At 37.9% G+C, this 24,193-nt stretch overlaps 1 protein-coding gene across 1 annotated transcript in view; it reads right to left on the bottom strand.

The window, feature by feature from the left end:
- Positions 1 to 24,193, bottom strand: part of MIPEP (mitochondrial intermediate peptidase) — a gene marked incomplete at both ends in the record, with an annotated part of 79,868 nt that overhangs the window by 38,081 nt on the left and 17,594 nt on the right. The window contains 7 exons of the mRNA XM_082005750.1: positions 1,074 to 1,183; positions 4,746 to 4,950; positions 5,964 to 6,041; positions 6,983 to 7,136; positions 22,307 to 22,359; positions 23,021 to 23,081; positions 23,732 to 23,780. Coding sequence (XP_081861876.1) covers positions 1,074 to 1,183; positions 4,746 to 4,950; positions 5,964 to 6,041; positions 6,983 to 7,136; positions 22,307 to 22,359; positions 23,021 to 23,081; positions 23,732 to 23,780 — 710 coding nt within the window. The remainder of the gene's footprint in view (positions 1 to 1,073; positions 1,184 to 4,745; positions 4,951 to 5,963; positions 6,042 to 6,982; positions 7,137 to 22,306; positions 22,360 to 23,020; positions 23,082 to 23,731; positions 23,781 to 24,193) is intronic.

The raw sequence follows: 24,193 nt of genomic DNA, 5'->3' as shown, positions 1-24,193 counted from the left end.
ACAAAACAAAAAAACCCAGAGCAAATTTCTCAGACAGTATCTACCAAAATAGAAGAAGTTAAGCAACATATTTTTATAACCGTTCAATGGAGGCAAACATAATTCCACTTTCATAATACTGAAATATACTGAATGCTTAGTAGTGGATAAAAAGCTTCAATGAAGTGTAACACTAAACAATTTAAAAGGCTTTCCTGTTTTTGGATTGATGGTTAGTCTATTCTTCAACTACCACATCTGAGTACACTAAAACTTGTCTCAATCAAAAGCACTAGAAAAAGATCTTTGGTTATTGTTTACTGGTTTGTATTTTTGAAGTGGCTGTACAAATATTAATCATATTCTGCTGCTATGTGTTAAAGTGATCAATAAAAGTCACCTTGTTCCAAAGAGCACTGTTTTCTAAATTTCCCATAGAAAGTAGATCTTGCAGTAGACTGGCATAAAATAGCTTTATGTAAAAAAGGTATCAGAGTTTTAATGCAGAGATTCATGACTGCCAGAATCTAACTAATCCTAATCTAATCCTAAATAAAGCAATACACTCTTCATCACAAAATATTTCAATCACCACCCTACACGCTGCTAAAAATGGGCATTTTTAAACACTGCAGATCATTCCCACTTATTTCCACAATTTGGTACCTGAGCTTTATTTTAAGACAGACTTTAGACAGTTCAATGATGAATCACTATTTTTGTCATAATTTACCTGTAATTAAATTAAAACATTCCACATAACTTGATTTGCACAGAAGTTGTTCACCTACTATACTAAGTTTGTGTAGTGTAGAAACCACACAACCTTTGTAGGAAAAAAAGGTTGAAAGTTTTAAATATGTAACTGGAACCTTGCATATAAAGATCTAGTATTCTTTTACAGATCACGTTTATCTTTTCTGCTATGAGAATATTAACATTTTTTCTGAATAATTGAAATTATAACATTAAAATCATTTCTATCCATTGTTTATTTCTACTTTAAAGATTATTAACAATATATGAAAATATGATTCTTTTCCTGAATACATTTATTCCTATTTTTACATATTTTACATAGTAATTTTCCCTACCTGTCCCGTTTTATAATGCCTTGCAAACTGGTTAACCACTCGATAGTCATTTGCAAAGTACTCCATCAGAATTGAGGGAACTTCAGCAAAATCAGTAGGACATCTGGTTCCTGGAGGTAGAATAATTGTAGACGTTAGCATTTGCTATTTTCATTAACACAAACAGTTAACTCTTCCAAAAAGGTTTTGCAATTTTCAGTTTGGACTTTTGGTGAACTTTAATGTTCTTTCATTTATTAAGTCAATATTTTATTTCCATAGCATTATTGTACATATTGCCAGAAAAGCTTCATTATAATCCTACACATCTTACTATAAATCACAAAGTAAAACAAAATATTTGAACAGCTGGGTGAGGCACCTTATAAAGCTCTGGATCACACCCTTTTTAAACTAAACCAGACTGCAGCCAAACTGGCCCTACATGAAACACAAAATCTATTTAAGTGTCCTAAACCTAAATCAAACTACAATGTAAATAAAACTCTGCCTTAATCCCATTCACAGTTACAATTTTTAGCTTCCATCTGTTTGCTGAGCTTACTTATGCTTTATATTAACCTTGCTTTATAATACCAAGTCATTCATCCAAGGAACACTCTTGTAGATTGAAGACATGTTCTAAGTAAGTGCAATGAGGTAATATCTTAGTAGTTAGCATTTTCAGAAAACACCTTCCCATAAACCTTATTTACTCTAATCTTTATCAGCACTTTGCACAACGGAAGTTATTAAGAAGCACAATGCATCACCAAATCAAAGCTGCATTTCTAATTTCTATATTAAAGTTAGGGATGTACAAAGTTGTTGCTTTAGTAATGGACCCACTGGGTCATCACCTCTATCTCTGTCTACTAGAGACAATGTTAACATTCAACACTAGCCTTCAATTAAGTACGGTTTTTGTTTCTACTATTCCTTCTTGAAGACTATTTTTTAAAATCACTCCTTTGATCTTTACAAACCTTTCTCTAATTTTTCATCTGAATTCATAATCTGTTCCTGCTCAATGTTTTCAGATCGATACTGCTCTTTAGTATAAATAGCATTTCCCACACTTTTAGTTCTTAAATTGAGAGAAATTATATTCTCTCTCAGCCATCATTATCTGAAGGCAAGATGAAGTCTAAAATACTATCCATTGACGCTCCTCTCTGCACCTGCTTGTTTGAATTCACCTTCAGACCAGAGACACAAAACCATGCCCAACCATTGCATGAGGTTTCACCAGTATCTTTTTTAATCACTCTAATACTTACTGCTGTTAGATACACCTCTGAGGTAATTTCAAATCACATTTGCCCCTTTCACAGACACATTAGCTATTTGTAGTTCTGGATTAACACATAAAACTGTTCTTCTGTTCCTCCACCACTGTTGAAATATCCATTTGATAACATAAAATCTCCTTGTACTCTTTAAATGCAAGATCTACACTGTGTAGCTCTGAATTGCATTTTACTTCTAACACTGCAGTATCCAGTCATTCAGTTCTTCTACAATACACCAATCCTCCTTTTGTGCCATCACATTTCATCACTATAGTATTTTTTGTTGTTGTTGTTTGAAAATAATTTTTAAAAAGCCTAAAACAAGGCAGGTCCCAAGACAAATGCCTGCAGAACTACACTGATGTTCCCTGAGCCATTTATGCTTCCTCGGTGCTCCTTAATAAAGTGACAGAATTCTTTTAATAACCATTAAAGAGACTCCTGGAAAATTACATTATCTGAAAGTCAGAAAAGTAAAAGGTTGGGCAGTTAGCTGGGACATGTTAGTCCTCCTGTAAAACAAGTGTAGGTATTCTCTACTGCATGATAAACTAAAACAGAATACAAGCTAGGTTTCAAAAAATCTTATACACAGACATATGCATTAAAACAAACAAATGCATATAGCAAAATGACAGATTATCTTAAAAAGCAGCACATCTTAAGTCAAGTATTATCCAAGTTTGGGGCCCATTAGCAGCAGAGTGAGTTCCTAAATATTTGGGAATGTTAATCGGAAAAGGGAGGCAGAGGAGAGTAGGAAAGATGTCAAATACTCAGTGCATCTCAACTAGAACGTCAATTTTTTTTTCTGACAATAGCCCATAGTCATCTTACTGCCACACTTTGCCATCCTAGTGTCTCATGAGGGCAGACAGCCCCTAACAGACATCCCTGGGACGAGCCATTTGATTGCCACACATTCCAAACCCTAAAAAAAGGTTCTCTGCAGAAACAACACAACTGACCTCTGATGCTGCTTTTGCAATGCTAGGTCTGGAATGGAATCCCCTGGGACACAGAGCCACCTGGAGCTAAGGCAACGCTGAAACCATACACAGGGTCTCATGGAAAGTCCTCAATATTAGCCATTTCCTGCCCCTGCAAGACTTTGACATGAAGACGCATACAATTCACCATAAGAGGAGAATCCCACCAAAGCAGTTGCTTTGGGCATATAAGTATTCCTGGAGGTCAAGATGAGCAAGGCGATATGAGTGGAAGGGGTCGGAGAGTGCAATTAACTGTCCCAGGGAGTATACAGAGCTTATACTGAAAGAACATATACAGTGTTCATTTGTCTTAACAATGTCCAGTAGTGACATACTCACACAGCTCAGTCTATTTTAATTTTAAGTGGAAGACTTAAGAAAGAATATTTTGTCACTGGGTGCAAGGTATCTGTTGACAACACATACCAGGGACTCCCGTTTGTATCATTAGCATAACACAAAAATGGTAAACATAAAAAAAACCCTTCTGACAAGGGAGCAACAATTTCATCTGTTTGGTTGTGTTTGGTTTTTTAAATAAGTAAATGTCTACCACAAATGGGATTTCCAGCACACTACAGAAGAGGATATACCAAGCAGTCCGCAGGTAAGAAAAGCAACATGCCAAGCAGCTTGAGCCAGAACGTGTGTTTGACCCATTTGCCGCAACTGCAGAAGGCTGCAGCAGCCTGCAAGCTGTCAGCCAATACGCTTACTGCCACTGCTTGAGAAGAGGGACTAAATGAAAAAAAGCAATATTCCTTTTCTACGCATCCACTAAGCTGTGACTGCATATTCATTCCTATTCATTTACATATGATAAAAAGGCCTACCAGTTAATCACGCTTGCAAATACACTATGTTTTTAATTTATCCTTGCTTTAATCAGAATCAACTAGAAAAGGCCTGGCTTTACAGATTTTCCATATTGTCAGTGTATGCTCTTTGCAAGAACTAATTTACTAATTTTCCTTAATTCAATTTCCTAAATAATTTCCAACCCAGGATTCGTTGTGCTTTTACACTAGGTACAAGTTTAGCTCAATTTATTTTCAATCCTCCAACTACTCCATTATTATAAACTCCACATAAGGCAAACTTGCAAGAGTGGATACCACCACTGGAGTAAAGATCAGCAGTACAGAAAGAAGAGATACAAATACCTAATTCTTACTAGAAGAAGAAGAATATTCAAGTGTTGTTTGGTTGGGTGTTAGATACCTGGGGATCTGATATTGTATTTTCAAGTCAAAGATGTAGAAGTATCAACATGACTCAACCATTTCTCGTTCATCTTCCTTTTTTTTGTTGTTGGTTTTTTTTTCTTTTTTTTTTTTAAATCTACTCCATTCTCCTAGAAATTAAACATTTAACTAAAACAAAAAAAATCGCTAGTCTAACTTACTTACCAGTGACATGTTGGTACCGAGTTCTTCCCAGCATAGAATGCATAGCATGTCCCATTTCATGGAAGAGATTCTCCATCATGCCAGGACTTAGTAGCGTTGGTGCATTCCTTGTCGAATGGGGCAGGCTAAGCATAAGAACAACTACAGGCAGCTGGTACTCTCCATTTTCCCTTAACCTGCCTCCACGAACTGTGAAATGACAATCCTTTTCAAGATAAAAGCAAACATGTGGACAGCCAGTGTCATTATAGCAATGATATTAAAACAATTATGAAATTATTAAACTAAACTATTAAATCAAACCTTAACACATACTCAGTTATACAAGTTGAATTCAATGATCATTAACAGTGCTGTTCAACAGCAGCATGCTGTTTCTCCATCTTTATTATTTGCTTCATATTTAAAAGGAAACTACCTTATTCCATAAAGACTGTGTTGCTTTTAGAAAATAAGTATTTTTTTAGCATTACCAAAACAACTCAATTTTTCTAAAAAATATCACTAGCTTAAAGAAATTTACTGATGTGCCAAATCCATAATTTATAGGTTAAGTTCTCTCCTCATTCTTCAGCAGTAACGTCTTTATAAAATATACTGCACAGCACTCCCAGTATATTGTGGAATATTAGCAAAACAGAGTTACATATTAAGCCAGTATAGATTTAAAGTTTGTCCACTTACCACCTTGCTAAAAGTGGTAATTTGCAGATGCTTCTACAGAGTAAAATATCTGTTGTACTGCATTGTATAGTCAATACACTGGCACTAGCAGCATGAGTAAGCGAGCTGCAACAGTTGGAACCATCTACAGTTTTAAGTAGAACTTTGAACAAAAATTAGTTGTCATTATGAGCTTTCACCTTTAGCGAGTATTAAAATTTCAGTTTGTGTTTACTTATAAATAGTAGGCCAAAAAACAGGTATTTAAAAGTCTACCATTTCTCTAAACACAGTTCTATGACATTTCATAATGCCTGTCATTCTGTAGAACAAAGAGTCTGAGTTCAGCCTATCAGGTGATGTTTTTTAAATGCAAGTTTACTCGCAAAAATATTTTACCTAAAACCACATTTGAAGTTACAGACTTTCCCTGTTTAAATTTAATTTATTTTAAATCAAGATAACTTTTACTAAATTTACACTGAACGCAAATGGCCCTAACGCTGAAGTCATTACTCAAATAAACCCACGCTGGAATCAGATCATAAATGTTACCTGATGTGGTTTATCAGGTCGCTGAAAGAAGTCACAATAGATATATCCTAGCAAACCTTCAGTTTCATGAACAACAGCCTGAAGAAAAAAGTATCATTTCCACAGTGAAAGTACTGATAAGATGTGTAGATTGAAGACATAATATTCTAATCCAAAGATTTATAAAGAATAAATGACAAATAAACTGGGAATAATTAATGTAAAATCTGTCAATAATTTTACTTGGAAAAAAAATATATACAAGATTCACAGCTTGTCCCTCAAACTACAGCCATTTTTGTACTCCACTCTAACTAATTAGTCACAGATTAGTATTAAAAGTAACACTGTCTGTAGCCCCCAAATGACTTCTGAGATGTCAACAATAATAGAAGCTGATTTACAATGGAAATAAAAATAGAAAGAGCAAGGAGTAAAACATTGACCCACAGGATATAAAGAACAGCAGCTCTTGCTGGAGAAGATGTGGCTGTGAATACATGGAGGGAAGACAACAGAGGAACCTAGGAACCTGAGGAGTAAATTATTGCCCAAGTTTTTATTTTCACCCTCCCTTAAAAAGAGAGCAGAAAAATAAAGACATAAAAACCAATCTCAGAGTAAAGATGACATACAGAATAAAAAAATGAGGCAAAGACACGTGACTACTAGAATATGTACCTACAGCATTCTAGTCATCTACAGTCACCTACAAATTGAAATGAAAAAAACTAGCAGGGATCATTCAGAAGGACAGCTTGGAAGGTACAACAATAATCTCCAAACACAGAAACTGCTTCTGATTCCATCAGCCTTCACAGAGAGACATAAAGGCCATAAAATACCAAGCATACAAAGGGGACTTAGAGGGAGTATAAAGCCCTTGACGTCTAACTTCAACTAAAATCAGACAACTAGTGTGTGCTTTTGATAGGTACACAAGTGATTTAAAAACAAAATCTGATTCATGGCTTAGAGGAACACACCATCTTGTCTAACTTCCCTTTGTCATTTCAGATGCTGGGAACAAGAATACTCACCAACTTTCGAACATCTTCAGACCAAACCTCTCCTCTCTGTGTCTGTTCGGCATAAAGGGAGATGCCTAGGAGTTGACTGAACAAAGAGTTCAAACCTTCCATGCACGCCCCAAGAGAGAAAAATGGACAGTACAAGCCAGGATCGATGTTGTACCTAAGGAAATACAACAATCGCAAAGCAGTCAGTTGCGCTACATAAACTACAGTCTTCACCTCCAAGTCATAGGATGTAACAAAACACACCCGATAAGCCGCAAGGCCCTTATTGCGCATGTTTGGCTTTATTTTTCAAATAGTGAAACTAAGTTACAGACTAGTTATGGAACAGTGGTTCAAGGTAACTCAATTTTTCTTATATTGAAATTGGGATACCAAATTCAGCAGATGTTGACTATGATTTTCAGAGATGTGGCAAACACATAGCTCAAACAGACCACGACAACACCATGGCTGGCCAGGTGATGGCTTTTGATCCACAAGAGGCCACTGGCACTCAAGTGCCATCCCCATGCGAAGGCTGTGCTGTGTGACTGATCAGAAAATGGAGCTGGCTTTCGCTGTGGTGTAAGCCAAATCCTCAGCTGGGGCCAGAAACAAACCAGTAAGCACTGCTGACTGCAGTTTCATCTTTCGCTGCAGCAATAGAAACACCAAGGAAACACAATCACCTCCCATGCACGAATCACACCTTGAGCTCTGGGGGTTCTCTGAGCCATGTAGAAAGTATCTTACAGCTTTGAGCCACGTGAAGATTTTAGTATGTGATGTGGAGTTCAAACATGGCCAAGTCCTGAGCCTAACATCAAATGACTAATATATTCAAGACACTGTAGCACAGTAGACACACATAAACTGAGAATGAACAAAAAGCAGTTATAAAAGTAGTTGAGAGATGTATGCAGCCTATACTTGTGCTCAAACTTCCTGAGATTCTGACCCTAAAAAGTAAACAAGCTACAAGGTTATCAAAGCAAACAAATGCTTTGCAACTTACACCCTCCACAAGCTGCTCAGGGCCACACAACTCCTTGGAGAGGACAGCAAAATCAGAACTGGAATCTGCTTGTAGTTCTGCATGCACCCCAAATAGCAATAATGTTCTTGCTCCCTCATTTCACATACAAAGTCCAAGTGTTAAGTTATTTATACCATTTTCTGAGGTCTCAAAGTAAAGACTGTTTAACTCCAGAGAATCACAGTCCCTCCCTTCTATCTCCTTTCACGCTCTTGTGCTTTTGCTTCTTAATGAAACAGTAACTAGCTGCTGAAATTTAAAAACACATCAGCTAGACTACAATAGCTGAACACCAAAGATGAGAACCATGCTATTTTAAGGCCTATGATCAAAAGACTTAGTCAGAGACCAGCTGTGAAAGTCAGCTAGTCCCTATCCACTTACCTACCCTTCCTTCCTTCCCACTCCCACACACAATAGAAAAGACCCAAAAACAAAGTCCACTGAGGATACTGCATTTGCCAACACGCTGCTTACAACTTCACTATCCGGCTTCACTGCACTGTGATGCACAGCAGGGTGGGGTTATTTCTCTAAGCCACGGTACTCGAATATGTCACTGCATTTTGTTTTATTTTTCTACTATCCTTTATATTACCTTATCACATACTCCAGCAGCATTTTGCAACTACCATCATAACATCTGTCAAAAATACTGCTATGCTCAGTTACAGGATTTTGCTAATTTTCACACTAGAAATACAAGAAGGTAAAGCTGATGTATTCCATTTTATTTTTAATTATACTAGAACATAGAAAATAAAGCAGATTTTGTCTCTACCATACTGACACAAGTTCTTCAAGATGCATAGCAACACTTAAATTCACATTCTGCATGCTGCAATACACACATTTTCCTTCTTACCCCAAAAGAGTCTTTACACCAAAAGAACTAAAATATGCATGATACGAATCACTTTAGATCAGCTTAGATAAAAAGACTGGAAGCAGGTCTCTAAAAGAAAGCAGAAGAGATGAGTTAACTTCTGTGTAATGAGCCACAGAAATTTGGAGTACAAAGGACACTCCTTTACACCCGAAGTCCCTCAAAAGTACAGAATTAAAGTTATGTATTGAATAACCTGCAATTTTTAAGTCAGTAATTCCTAACAACTGCAGCTCCTTCAACAGTGGCACTTTTTGGAAAGCTGTAGTAGGTAAATCTCAGATGTCTCCAGACTTTTATAGTATCATCCTGTGATCACCTTCTGCTCAGACTGTTACCTTGAAAACTTAAACCCACCACTAAATGCTTCAGTCCTGATTCTGCTCTGAAGCTTTCCCTGCATACAGACTACAAGACCTGTTAAAATGACGCTTTTATTAAAAGGAAAAATAACACCTTTTAGCACTGAGCCATAACAACCTCTGTAATAGTTCAGGACTGTTTTTGTCACATCACTTTAAAATCTTATGCCATCATCCTACATACTACTACAAATACTAAGCTGACTTTCCCATTTGTAATTCAAACAATTGCTTCTTTAACTAAGACTGACCACAAATAATAAGCTCACTGTAAAAGCACTGTCTCAAGAGAAGTTTACTACAACGTGAAGCAGGATTTCTCCACATACACCCCTCCAAGCTGGGAAACATGATTATCCTTATTTTTAAAATTACAAAATTTCCTGGAAATTACAAAAATCCTGGAAACCATTTCCAAGCGCATGAAAGACAAGAAAGTTCATCAGGAATAGTCAGCATGGATTCACCAAGGGCAAGTCATGCTTGACCAACTTTATAAACTTCTATGATCAAACCACTGGATTGGTAGACATGGGGAGAGCAGTGCACATCACCACCTGGGCTTCAGCAAGCCCTTTGACACGGTCTCCCATAAGATCCTCACAGAGAAGCTGTCAGTGTACGGGCTGGATGAGCAGACAGGGAGGTAGACTGAAAACGGGCTGAACGGCCAGGCCCAGAGGGAGGTGATCAGTGTCAAAGTCCGGTCAGAGGCCAGTGACTAACAGTGTATTCCAGGGGTCAATACTGTCTCCAGTCCTGTTTAACATCTCCATTAATGACTAGGATGATGGGGCAGAGTGTACCCTCAGCACGTTTGCTGATCACACCAAACCAGGAGGAGTGGCGGATATGCCAGAGGGTCATGCTGTCATCCAGAGGGACCTCAATGGGGTGGAGAAATCGGCTGACGGGAACATTGTTAAGTTCAGTTAAGTGCAAAGTCCTGTACCTGGGGAGAACAACCCCAGGCACCAACATATGCTGGGGCCCTCCCAGCAAGAAAGCAGCTTTGCAGAAAAGGACTGGGGGGTCCTAGCAGACACCAAGTTAACATACACCATCAGCAAGCCCTCGCCGCAAAGAAGGCAAATGGCTTCCTCGGCTGCATTAGGCAAAGTATTGCCAGCAGGACAAGCGAGGTGATCCTTCCCCTCTACTCAGCACTGGTGAGGCCACACCTGCAGTGCTGTGTCCAGCGCTGGGCTCCTCAGCACAAGAGAGACATGGACATACTGCAAACAATCCAACAAAGGGCCACTGAGATGACTGAGGGACTGGACTCCTATGATGAAAGGCTGAGAGAGCTGGAACTGTTCAGCATAGAGAAGAGAAGGCTCAGGGGGATCTTATTCTTATTAAGGAGGGTGCAAAGAAGATGGAGCCAGGCTCTCTTCAGTGGTGCCCAGTGACATGACCAGAGGCAATGGGCACAAACCAAAACACAGGAGGTTCCCTCTGAACATCAAGAAACACACTTTCCCTGTGATTGTGACTGAGCACTGGCACAGGTTGCCCAGGGTGGTTGTGGAGTCTCCACCCTTGGAGATATTCAAAAGCCACCCGGACATGGTCCTGGGCTCTGGATGGCCCTGTTTGAGCAGGGGTGTTGGACCAGATGACCTCCAGAGGCCCCTTCCAACCTCAACTATTCTGTGATTCTGTGAAGATGTCATATGGAGCCTAGGAGTAAGACCACTCAGCTGCAGTATGAGATAGATTACAGCTTTATCAGAGGAGGACATTGTTTCATGCTAGCTGCAAAAGATTACCACACTCAGTTGAAATACTGGATTAACGTGTTTGCTGCGGGGTGGAGGGGAAGAATTCTGAAATTACTTTATGTTTCATGTCGTTTCTGTCAAAAATGAACATACATACTAGCAGGAGAAAGCAGTGATGTTTCTTCATGGATAGAAGAGCTGACATTACTACATTAGAGGGAGAAAATAAGTGCCTATTCCTTCCTCATTCTCAACCTTGAACATGTGCGCTGTCCCCATGAATTTACCCCATGATGAAGAGGATGCGGAGAAGGCTTTCTGATAATACACTGCCACTATCCAAAGTGGGGGGAAGAAAAAAAAAAAAAAAAGAAAAAAAAAAATCAGTCTGCAATAGTTTTGCCTTTTGGAAAAGCACAATACTTATCCACCCACACATGAAAACAGCAGTAACAGACTATACTGGCTTAAGGCAGACTGCCCAAGGTAACTAGTCCCCTACCCTGGCTAATGTTTGAAGATGTCACAATCTTGACATTTTGAGTACAATGAAGTCCTGATTAAACAGCCACTTTAATAATAACTACACAAAGTTCATGTCAGTCACTTCTGGTAGAATACTGTAAGGATCAAACTTCTCCAACATTTAATGAAAGATGTGTGCTAATATTCATCCTGCCAATGGAAAATGGCAAAAGAGTTTTGAAAAACAACATTTTTTAATACAGAACACCCAAAAAAAAATGTTTCTAGTTCTGATCTCACTTATTTCTCCATTTCTACCTTGCCTACTACACCAGTGTACAAAGATCAAAAACAAAGATACTGAAAAATCCTCAGATAGCACTAGTGTCTTATGACACAAGACTGATATTTAAATTACTTTTGGATAATCCTGACAGCAGTCAGTGGTGCTTATTATAACTTAAGGTATTTGGCATCCATAGTCTATTTGTTTGCTAGCCACTGCAATGTCATAGGAGTTACAAAGAAAGTGATTAAAATATGATAGTATAAAGCAATGTTCACAATCAGATTATAATAATCGATAACACACTTCAAAATGAATATTGGGTTCTGAAGAAAAAAGCTACTGCTCCAGGAAGTGGATAGTACATGTTCAAAAATCTTTCTCTCATACCAGTCTATTCCCACTAAGCAGTAATCATTCCAGGCACCAAAACACAGATTTAATTCACAGGTTTTGAATTTGGTCCTACCTCATACATTATCTCTCTTTTCACAAATCAAGTAAGACCAACTATCATTGGAGAAAGCCTAACCCCAAACTTGCACTGATTCCAGGAAAACTTTCTCTTTGGGCTTATTTAGGAATAGAAATTAGCCAAAACCTCAGGTATCTGAAGTTGATGTGCTATAACCAAAAAATTCAGTTCCTGGAATTACTATTAACAGATGAACTTGCCTTTGAGTGGCAAGAGCAAGCATATGATTGACTCTTTTCTGAGCCCCACCTTCAAGATTTAATGCTACTCACTGCAGAATGAAAGGTGTAACAATAGATAAGATTAGAGGACAATGGGGGAAAGGGAAGAAATTACTTTAAAAGACTTGAATCTTTCCCAAAAAAAGAATATTCAATAAGCAGAACAGGAAATCCTACAATCTCTACTAGATCTGTAAAACTGAAGTCTGGCTGAAGGGTGTGGGTGGAAAAGTATTTGGAAGAGTTTACAGACAAACTACATGCTCCCTTACTGAAGATTCTTGCTTGATTCCAGGCACTCAAACGGTAGCAGCCGTTAGCAACTTCATTGTTTCCAGATGACAGGAAAAAAGCATGTTTGCTAGCAAATGACTACCCAACCTCAGTTATTCACAGCTTTATCACCTCAGTGAAACTGCAAGAACACAACATTTCCCAGGCACAGTATTTCAGTGTTCAAATTCATGCTAATCTAAAACACCACAGCACATCATCTTGGCAGCAATGGGGACTGTGAATGGTGACAGCAAGCCAAACTTCTCTTCCCTCAGCCCTTTGAATGAAATTTCTAATGCTGTTCAAGGGTCTCCGATTGTATCTTCAAAACACTCTCTGACCCAAGCCAGATTACCTAAAAGACCACATAAAACCCCCAAGATTAAAACTTCTATCAATACACTCCTTTAGCACTTTAAACTGTCCTGTGACAAAGATAGAGCTTGTCTGTGTAAGATGCAAAGCGTTTTTGAGGGTTGATCCAAGACTGTAAAATTAATTTCTCCTGAAGCTAAAGGGGAAACTCAAAGTTCACCATGTTCTATCCCAGGTGTATGGTGTTTCTTTGATCATTTTTTTCAAATGTGAAATGTGTGTATTTGAAAATGCACACAAAAGCCTCCCAACAAAACCCTACCAAAACAAGGCATTCCACTGCACATTACCTTTCTATTGATAGAATGAAAGGACAAAATCTTTAATGAATTAACTGATAGTAACTGACTCCATATAAAAAGAAGCACTACAGCTTAGCCTGCCCCTGAACTGATCACTGGTCAGAGCAAAGCAATCTTCATAATCTACATGTTAGTAACTGTTAACGACCCTACTGTGCACATAATTATTACTATACTACATGTTAAAGTAGCAGCCTTTCTAAGAATCACTTTATGCATGATTTTCAAGCTGTTATCAGCTGTGGTCTTGGATAGTTGTCTAGCTTTGTTCCTTCTATTTAAAACAAGTAGTGAAAAATGCAAATAAAACTGCAAGAAGCAGCTGCTTTAATATGAGCACACTCTTTCTGGTCACTCTTTGGCAAGCTGCCTCTACATTTATTCAGCCAAGTTACAATTTTTATCTCCAACAGGAAATGCATTCAAGTGTTTTTGGGAAAAGAAATCAGAAAGGAAGTTATTACAACCCATCTGAACTATACTAACAGGCATTCTGCTCCCAGTAAAATTTCTGCTAAGGGTTACTGCTAGTAGCAAGAAAGGTTAATGTTCTGGAAACAGACAGCTAAAATCTGCATTGGAAACCGACTGGAGCTCCATTTGGCGACAACAACTGCAGAGAAGTGCCTGAAGACAGGTTTTCTTGTATGCTGTAATTTGCAGCTTGCTTGCTGCACCAGCTGAGCAGACAAGCAGAATTCAATGGGGAGGACGATGCACATGGCATGCTACTGTCACAAGCAGAACATTGTACTGCTGTCTCCAAAGCTGGTAAGTACATGGAAACATGGTTACAGCAGTTCCTAAGGAAGAAAAAGGATTCAGGTCAACTAAGCAGGCCAGGGCAAGAATCAAACACCCTATCTGGATACCCTTTCACTTAAAATTTGAGTTCTGGGCCACAGCAAGGTGATTCAGAGTGCTTCAAATATGCACCTAGGATGCCTATATCACCAAAGGAAGGCAGACACAAGTATAATGACACTCTCGGGCTTAGCAAGGTACCAACTAGAGCTAACTAGCAGTAGTCTTGAGCTCAGCTATGAACTCTTGGCTCCTCTCTGGAACTTAGGCTTCTCTGACTGGACTGCATGTTGTACAGCTGAATCCCAAGAGGATAAACAGCACAGCCTTTTCTATGGGAAGATGCCTTTGAAAATGCAGGCAAAGGGGATGGAAGAATGGTGGTCTGATGAAACACAACAGAACTTTGCAGAGAACTACATACTCCAGTCGAAAAGATTTCTTACCATAGAACCTTTCTTCTGGGGCATCTGAGGTCAAAAAAACAGGTATAGATTGATTTTTGATACTTGCAGTGCTACAAAATTTTTTCCAATTACCCTTGAACTTGAGCATGTAAATTTTCTTAAGCCCTCACGTGAAACTTAAAGGATCTGAATGCACTCCTGGAAGAGCAGGAAAAGGAAATACCAAGATTTCTATCTGTTACAGACATACCAATCAGAAAACACATTAATATAAAAGATTACTTACGGAAGTCAAGAAGGCATTTTTACATGACTAGATTTTAATAAGACAAACAAAAAAAAGATTGCTTTTAGTTTAGATGTAGGAAATATATTACTTTCATGCAAAAACCAAAGAACACTAGTATCTAAATCTCACTCTGAACAAATCCATCTACAGTGGACAAGAATATTTTTCTCTATGCCAAACTTTCAGTTAGATACTTTGACTTAAAAAAAAAATAAAATCAAGAATTAAAACTATTCCCTTTTATTGTAATAATGAACCATAAATTATTTTGTTGTTCCTGTAGAATTGCATAACTCATATGCTTAAATGTCGAAAACTGTGAAAGACTGAGAAGCACAAGAATGAACAAAAGAAGATTGTTCTGGTTTCATTTTGTCTTAAAACATATTCCAGTAACTTAATTCATTCTGAACGTCTGATTTCAGAGGCCAAAGCTTTGTATTTATAACAAAGCCCAGGAATGAAAAGTTTCTTATGTACTTTATGTCAGAATATGAGCTCAGAAACTTTACAATGAGAAATCTCAGTACCCTCCTAAAGAAAGTAGAAATATCAAAGAAAACAGTAGTTTCTTTGATGTAAATTCCTGCTTTATATTAAAGGATAAATTATGTTAAAAAATCCAGACACCTTACTTTTACAGTATGCAGCCCAGCACTATTTTTAAAAGAAGCAATGTAGCCAAACCAATTTAAAAACCAATTTTAAAAAGTTAACTGACACAATGAGGTTTGGTTATTCTTCAAGAACAGCAGGCTTCAAACAAAAAGGCTGTGTCCCTGTGAAGAACAAAGATGAAGTATGTCATTAGAAATAATTATTTCTAAGCTTGTATGACTTCACCGAGTCTAAATAAAATGCAGACTTCTAAAAATCACTTTCATTTAAGCTATATATTTGGAAGAAAACTAAGATGTTTTGTGTAGCCTGACTTCAATCTATTCTATTAAGAATACTTTTTATAAACTTGGACATTAGGGATATTTGAGTAAGGATCACTGTTCTTCAGAACATGAACATTCAGACTCTTAACTGCAAATTAACTGCTTGGCAAGAATTGTTATCAGTGGCTATTAAATGTGGTCCCTGATATATCCTAACTCCCCCCGCCCCCCGAAAAATTATCCTGTTTACATCCATGTAAATACAGAACACTAAGTTAACTATCTCTAATAAAGCAGATTCTCTCACAACTTTCACAGAAACTTGAAAAAATCTTGTTAGTGGAAGATAAAAGTGAGATGAACCCCTCAGGTTAACTTAAGGAGATCAAGACAAGGAAAACCCCTTCCCATTTTCATTACATGCCAGACTATGAAATTTAATTCTTTACCTGAAGGGAGACTCTTAACCATGATTTATAGAAGACTCTGGATTTCTTTAAAAAAAAAAAAAAAAAAAACCCTTTGTACTCTCATCAACCTTAAACTAGCACCTGTATCTCACATTCCTTTTTTCTTTTTGTTAATTGTACTTCATAGAATATTTCTGAGGAGGTCAGGAGGGGTAGTTAGGAATATTGGTTTGGTATTGACACTGTATGCAACTTCTAGATTTGACTTTGTTTTCAAATCAACAACAATTTCTTTGTCCTTCCACAATGTTTTGAATAAAGAAATAATCCTTGAAACTTGAATTCTGCTTCACAGCAAGCCTTTTCAATAACTTTCAGGTTTTCCTCCAAAAAACTTAGTCCACTAGCTTAGTGATTGGTAAGTTAAATGGACTTTTTGCACGTACATTAGTTGATTTAATAGAAAGCATGCTTTCACTTGCTTATAAACAGATAGTTACAGAAAGTTTTCCTTCTCTATCAGCACTCTGGTTGAAAGATTTCCTAGTTCTTTTTAAATTTTGCATTATTTTTCCACTTCAGCTTTTAATTTGAACAGAGTGACAGTTTTCTCACATATTCCACAAAGGGTCTGGGCTATTTTTCCACATGGTGTTTCCAACAGAGAACAGTTCATAAAACTAAAAATAATTTAACAAAAAGCAGCCATAAACAAGTTTGTTTACAAGTAACTTGCAAACCTCAACATTAGTTGCAGCTTTTAGCAACTTCAGAAACATTCAGAGTCATGTTTAGGCACCTTGGTCTTGTCCCTACCCCTCTGAAAAATCAAAAGTGCTGCGCATTCTCCCCTGAAGCCAGCAGCCTATGTACAGTCCCAACAAGAAAGGAGATGAGGTATTCCTAATTTCTACTCAGCTGATCACTCCAAGATTCAAAACGCCTTCAGCTGATGTGGTGGCTTCTCCTTCCTACACAGCAGGAAACTGGTTTATTTTGGCATTGATTTGTTCATCCCCAAGGCCAGTCTTACTTGCCTCTGCAGTCCCAAAGAGATGGACCAGCACAGAGTGCAATACCCTGCAAGCACTGCCCAGTTGCAAGCTGAATAAAATCTTTCACAATTTGGAAAAAATCTCAACCATGAATTACAGCCTGCGAAGTCAGCCCAGCCTGGTAAGCAGCAAAGGTTAGGGAAACAGGAGTCAAACACCAAATACACTAAGCTCACCACTGACGGTTCTCAAGAGCAGTTCTGTGCCTCTGTCAGAAATGGCTTAAGCACAGTCAATCCCACCTTCAAGGCAAATAGCTGACCTCAAAAGGTATCTTCCAGTGTTGTGGGCTTTTTTGTGACCCGGAAGAAGTCAGCAAAGCTACTACATCTTTGCAAGATCAGGGCCTTGAGAATTATTTATAACTGCCGCTGCACTTACTGAGAAATAATGGGATTTAATTAATACTATGGTACTTGCCTGTACTAAAACTCAACAGTATTATTTTTATAATATACATATTAGACATCTTCTTACACGTTAGGTGCTGAAGCATGTTCTAGCATTCACTGTTTTATTACCCTTAGCCTGCCAAAATTCTTGAGGTTCTCCTAATTACTCTATCTTCTTTTAAGATACTACTACCATGAATTTCAGACTTTTGTCTCCAGTTTCTCTTAAATGTATATTCATACAGACACTATTTTTTCTGCCACTTAAACTATAGCTACAAAAACATTACACTGTCATAAGTGTGGATTTAAACCCAGAGAGGATACTTAAAATAATTAAAAAAAAAGTAGTAAACTATCCTGTTACCATCAATGGGAGACTTACACTTTTGAAGTAGGATCAAGTTTCCAGAGAAAAGACTTGGTGAAAGCTGATAGAAATAAAATTATTGTGGCTAAGTTTACAGAAAGAAAAACGTCCTCTGCAAATTAAGTCTGGAGCTCCTCCTGCTGTTCAATTTACAAAACAGCAGAAACGGTCAGTAACGACTGTAGAAGCAGAGTGAAAATAAAGGCAACCTGATAATGACAGCAAATGCCATTAAAACTCAGTAGTCCAAACGCATGTGAATAACCTACATTCTCCAGAAGAAAATATCCATCTCTTAAAACTAGTTATGAGGAATCTAATGAAGGATTTGATATCTTAATTGTGTTCTAATATAGAATAAACACGTATTTAGAATATAAAATATATAAATACATTTAAAATATACAACATACAGATATAAAACCAACACATTAAAAACATGTCATGAGTTTCAGTGTCATCTGAGACAAATTGATGTAGCTGGTCAAAAGCTGGAGAACTACACAAGAAGTAAAAGATATATCAGGATCACACTGTCTAGTGTTTGCTCACAACATTTCTGTTTGCAAATATGGTCATACAGACCAAAATAGGCATCAGTAAACCTTTTTCAATAGACATAGACACTGTCCCATTTAATATTTTTCGCACCCCTTAGTGGTGCATGTGCAACATACGAGAACATTGCTAAGTTACTTCATCAAAAACTAAAGCCCTGTAGTCTCTTGCTTTATACCTAGGTTTGTAAAGATAATCTGCATGTTATGTACCTGACAATATCTAGGAAACTACAGTTCTGAATATCAGCTGGAGCCACAGTAACAACAGTACTCCAAAAGAAATACCCAAAAGCATGCATTTGTTTCCCTCTCAACAAAAACTAAGCAGGAAAAAAAAAGAAATTCCTAACAATACAGAAATACACCACACAAACTACTACTGAGTCCCAAAACACTGCAGACAAAAATGTAAGCCATGTGCTGCACGCACCACTATTACAAATATGACCATGGCATTTCTGTAAAAGGTATAAAGCTAAAAGTAAATTTCTTCCCCAAAAAAAGAGAAACCCTTGAAGAACAAAAGAATTAATCTACTAAACAAAGAATACCAAGAATGGGAGAAATGCATGACAGGTAAAAATATCTTGTTTGAAAACATACTTTGTCATTCCATGATGGAAAAAATGCGTAATAAAGTAGGACACAATAAGAAAGAATTAAATTCTTTATTTCTCTTATAAATAAATACAATGAAACATGGTGGAATTAAAAAAAAAACAACAGAAAGTATAAATTATTTTCCCGGGGAAAAAAAAAAACACAAAAGAAAAAACCATCACTTTTCCTTAGAGACATAACTTAATACTACAATTGGCTCAGTTAGAAAGACAGCAATAACACATACCCAAAAGTCAAACTGCTGTTGAACTGAACACACCATAGCATCCGAGGGGCATTCAAGAAAGGATGTGGTGAGAGGTAAGTACAAATACTAGATAAAGGATAGTGGATTCACATTTACATAGATAGTAAGTGGCAAACAGAACATGTTTGCACCACAGACATGACAAGGTATATTCCTGTCCTCTGGTTGTTGTACGAATACTCTCTCACTCCTGCCTAGTTTCAGTCGTAGAGCACAACCACTGATGCATTGCACTGGAGAAGTGCGTTTTAACTTTTCAGGGCTGATTACCCATTACCTGGTAGCCTGTTAATTACCTAAAATAAGGGAAGAATGAATGTAAAGCATTGGTAAGACACTGCCAGATCAAAAACTTTTCCCAAAGACAGACCACCATACAGAAAACAGGACAGTGAAAGACCTGAGCCCTTGCATTTAAGTGAAACACTGCTGCACACGATGGCACGGAAAACTACTTTTGCTTCCCTGTCCTGTAGATGCTTGTATACCTGCCAGAAAAAAGTACTCCTGCCCAACTTGGAGGAAGAAAAAGGTTGGGCCCCAATCTTGCATTGTGATCAGGGAAGCCCTACACATGTTCAGGATATTCTTCAAACTGATCCAGCTGCCAGACTTGGTGCCTAAATAAGTAAAAAATAACAAAGATAGATCACCAGTGTCTTGGTCTGTTTTACCTGCAGCTCTGCCTTCATAAAGTTACCATGCAATTCTTAAAGTAAAGTAACTTTCCTGGGTCTTTAACAAAGCCCCACAAGGAAAGGAAATATTTTTCTTCCTAATGCCAAATTGAGCAGAATAATCTATTTGTCATCACCAGCAACTCAATTACAATATGGTTACCTTCATAAGATGATCTACAAAGGAAAATAAGACAGTATCAGAAGACACTCCTCCAGGAGGAGAAAGACACAAACACAGAGCCGTCTGCACCTAACACACTAACCCGTGGTGGGACATGCTAATTCTGAAAACAGGGAAAGCAGACTCTACAGGAAATGTAGAAAATAAATAGGATACATAGGCGAGAAATTTCATCAACATTTGACAGTGATGTTAAGCACTATGTATCAGAATGTAATTCTTGCTGTTTTGAAGAATTACACAGAATCACACACAGAATCACTAAGGTTGGAAAGGACCTTCAGGACCATCAAGTCCAACTGTTAACACAACGCCACCATGCCCCCTAAACCATGTCCCAAAGTGCCACATCCACACGTTTTTTGAACACTTCCAGAGATGGCGACTCCAACACCTCCCTGGGCAGCCTGTTCCAATGCTTGACCACTCTCTTGGTGAAGAAATTTTTCCTAATGTCCAATCTAAACCTCCCCTGGCGCAACTTGAGGCCATTTCGTCTCATCCTATCACTAGTTATTTGGGAGAAGAGACCAACACCCACCTCACCACAACCTCCTTTCAGGTAGTTGTAGAGAGCGATAAGGTCTCCCCTCAGCCTCCTCTTCTCCAGACTGAACAACCCCAGTTCCCTCAGTCGCTCCTCATAAGACTTGTGCTCCAGACCCTCACCAGTTTTGTTGCCCTTCTCTGAACATGCGCAAGCACCTCAACATCCTTCTTGTAGTGAGGGGGAACACTACACAGGCAAGGTAAAGGAGATCTGTAAACTACAAGACAGTATCTTGAACAAGTATTGACAGTGCTCTTCCAGACTGCTATTCACCACTGCTAAGATGGAGATAGATGGACCTTGACTCTCCTCCAGTGTAACCACTACTTCGTTCCCACTTTCAGAGAAGTGTCTGCTACCTGTCCAGTTAAAAGCAGCTACTCCCAGGCTGTGCCACAAACAAGCAATCCACGCATACACTGTGGAGTGCTGCATGCTCCAGCATCGACTACTGGGAGCAGACCCAGCAGCTGGACATACCTCTCGCTCCCCTGCACGGCAAGTTTTGCACACCCAGGACATGAACGCTGCTGCAGATACACAGCTCAGTTCCCATCTGAGCACACAGTAGCTTAGGGCAAGGCCAATATTAGAGCTGCTGCTCATAAAACTACTGCCTCAGTAATGAAGTACAAGAAAGTAGCAGAACAGCCAGGACAACTGCTGGCAATCCTTCCATGACACATCTATACTACCATAGCTTTCTGATCCAGAGTAAACTACTACTTTAATGAGATACATCCAGTCTAAGTTTGTTTAAAAAACAAAAAGCTACAAATCTGGAGTGAAGGAAGATTTTTTCTTCCCCCTCTTGTGGGAGAAGCACAACTTTAAATTATCTTTTCCAACACAAACCTAAAAGGTCACAGCTGCTTATCTAATAAAGGCAACATGCAGGGCTCACATCTTTCAGAGCTAGCATTTCATTATGTGCAAAGGTCTTGTGCACTATTTAACTCTACGTAAAGGATTTACTTCTCAGTCTTTGCACGAGAGATGAGAATGAATTCTATCCATAAATAGTGAAAATCTACTCAAGAAGTTGCTATTTCAAGTCTGTAGAAGGAGATGATAGGTCCACGTTCAGCAAGAGGTACAATACAGTTGAAATATGAAGAGGAGTTGGATTGTATTCAGTGATCAAAATTAATTCTTAAACATCACTGGAGCTCAGCTAAGAGCTAAAAGCAAAACAAGAATAAGGATTTTATAGTTGCTCTAGAACAGTTTAATCTTCTTATATCTTCAAAGAGGGCCAATACTTCCCCATAAAACAACAGAGGAGCCAAAAACTTCTACAGGCATTCCAGCAGTAACTAAGAAATGTTACAAACAACTGCCCCACAAGGTACTCCTTATTTTTTCACATTGAAGTACATCTTCAAATAAGGAAAGCCTGTTTACATTGAGGACTTTCTTTATCTTTATTACAAGGAATGAAATAAAGACACTCATTTACGTTACAATCATGAACATAAGGAGCTTACCTCTCAGCACGAAGGACGCCACTATAGTAAGGGTGATCCCACGGCATCAGCTTCTGAAAGAGAATTCCAGCTTGTAATTACAGTAATGGACAACAAGTGAACCCAAAGTAAAAGTTTTGTTTCCTTTGAATATTTTTGCAGTTTTGACAAGTCACGGACCCTTAAAACTTAATGGGAAACATTCAATGCTAAAAACATCATCAGAAATAGCATCATATATCACAACTGGAAACCTTTTTTTTTTTTAATATTTGCTTGAAGATGGTACTTCTTATTCAAATATATAATGGGATTTCATATCAGAGTTCAGGAAATACAGTCAATTCAAATAAAAAGATAAACCTAGTTACATACAGAATTAGGATACATACAATACAGCATGCAAACTGGACATGCATCTAGCCTGAACTACAGCCTTTATTTTTCAAATGAGTCTGTTAATTCAAGACGAAGTAACATTCACTTTCACCACTTCATGTTTTGGTTATCTCAGTATCATTTTGTATAAACCAACAGCTACCTCTCACTCAATGCCTGGTTTTAATACAAATAGCAGCTAGGCAGTCAAAAAGCAGTTGAAGCCAGAAGACAAAGTTTCTCTTTCTAATTACACTACACTTTGTCAGTTAGAGTTAATTTTTCTTGTAGAACAAGGTTAGCTTATATTTGTAAAAAGAAACAAAACAGAAAATGACACATGAAAGTTTAACTTACTGAATTCTGAGGGTTGAGTTTCATTTTCATCTTTGTCATCATTTCAAAATCTTTTTGAGTTCTGAAAAATATTTTATGATGAAAGTGTTAATGAAAGATTTTTAACCAATGGAATACAGTATACAATAATACTCCATCCTAAGAAAATGCTCATTATCAGAGATTGATAGTACTCTATAAAATGGCAGGTCTGTGTACTACAGTAAAAGAACCTTTCCATTCTGTTTTTGTCATTCAGGTTCCTTCAAATTAAGTCCCTCTTACTCTGGTTGTACACCTCCAAAGCTTTTCCTTTCTTACAATACACCCCATTTATACACAGTGATGAAAACTGTTTTGCGCTGTGTGGAACTAAGGGAGGCAAGAAGGACAAACAGGGGGATTTGCTTATACAGGTAAAATATATGGACTTGTGCATATGGGGAGAAGACCAGGAGAGGTGTGCTTCAACACTTAAACTTGGTCCTCCTGTTTGATGCCACCTGCATTTCTTGGCACATCATTTGTTGCATTTGGTCCTAGGTGTTCTCTGATCATAGACACAGAATTTACTCTAAGCTGATGGCTCCCTTCAAAACTCTCAGAAAGTCTTGCTTTTTGTTTCATCAGAGCACGTGATAAGCAGCACCACCTGACTTATGAGTGCACAAGTTCCTCTATTCTTAAAATAAATAGTATGGTTTGAAAAATAACTTAGTGAAAAATACATACCTTTTAGACAACTGGTCAGAAAGCTTCTCCAGAAACTGTGTTACTGTCTCTAGAAGTAAAACGGCGGGGAGGAGGAATATTAAGAAAGTGATTTCTTCCCTTAAAAGAAGTTAAGTTTACATCAAAATTTTCAAAAAAAACCAAGCTCTGTTAGAACAAAGTTGTTTTTAGAACAAACTACTTCTTTGACCACTGTGCCATCATTTCAAGAGAATTCAGTACTACATCTCTTTGTTACATTCTGGGATAATAGCAACTTCGTAATCTAACAAGTGAGCACTGATTCAGAACAAAAACATGGGTTCCTGCTCAGTGAGTATTGCCATGTACAGAAAGCATGAGTACTGCAAAATGTAACTGCAATAAGATACTTCACTGGAAGAAATATGTGTAAACTTAGCAAAAGAAACTAACAACTCTTGACCTCATACCTAACACAGTGCATTTGATTTCTCAACACGT

This window comes from Phaethon aethereus, assembly GCF_964289735.1.
Source record: "Phaethon aethereus genome assembly, chromosome: 1".
In the NCBI taxonomy this organism is placed as follows: Eukaryota; Metazoa; Chordata; class Aves; order Phaethontiformes; family Phaethontidae; genus Phaethon; species Phaethon aethereus.
The sequence above is the reverse complement of the archived record's forward strand: the minus strand, read 5'-3'. Positions and strand labels throughout refer to the sequence as shown.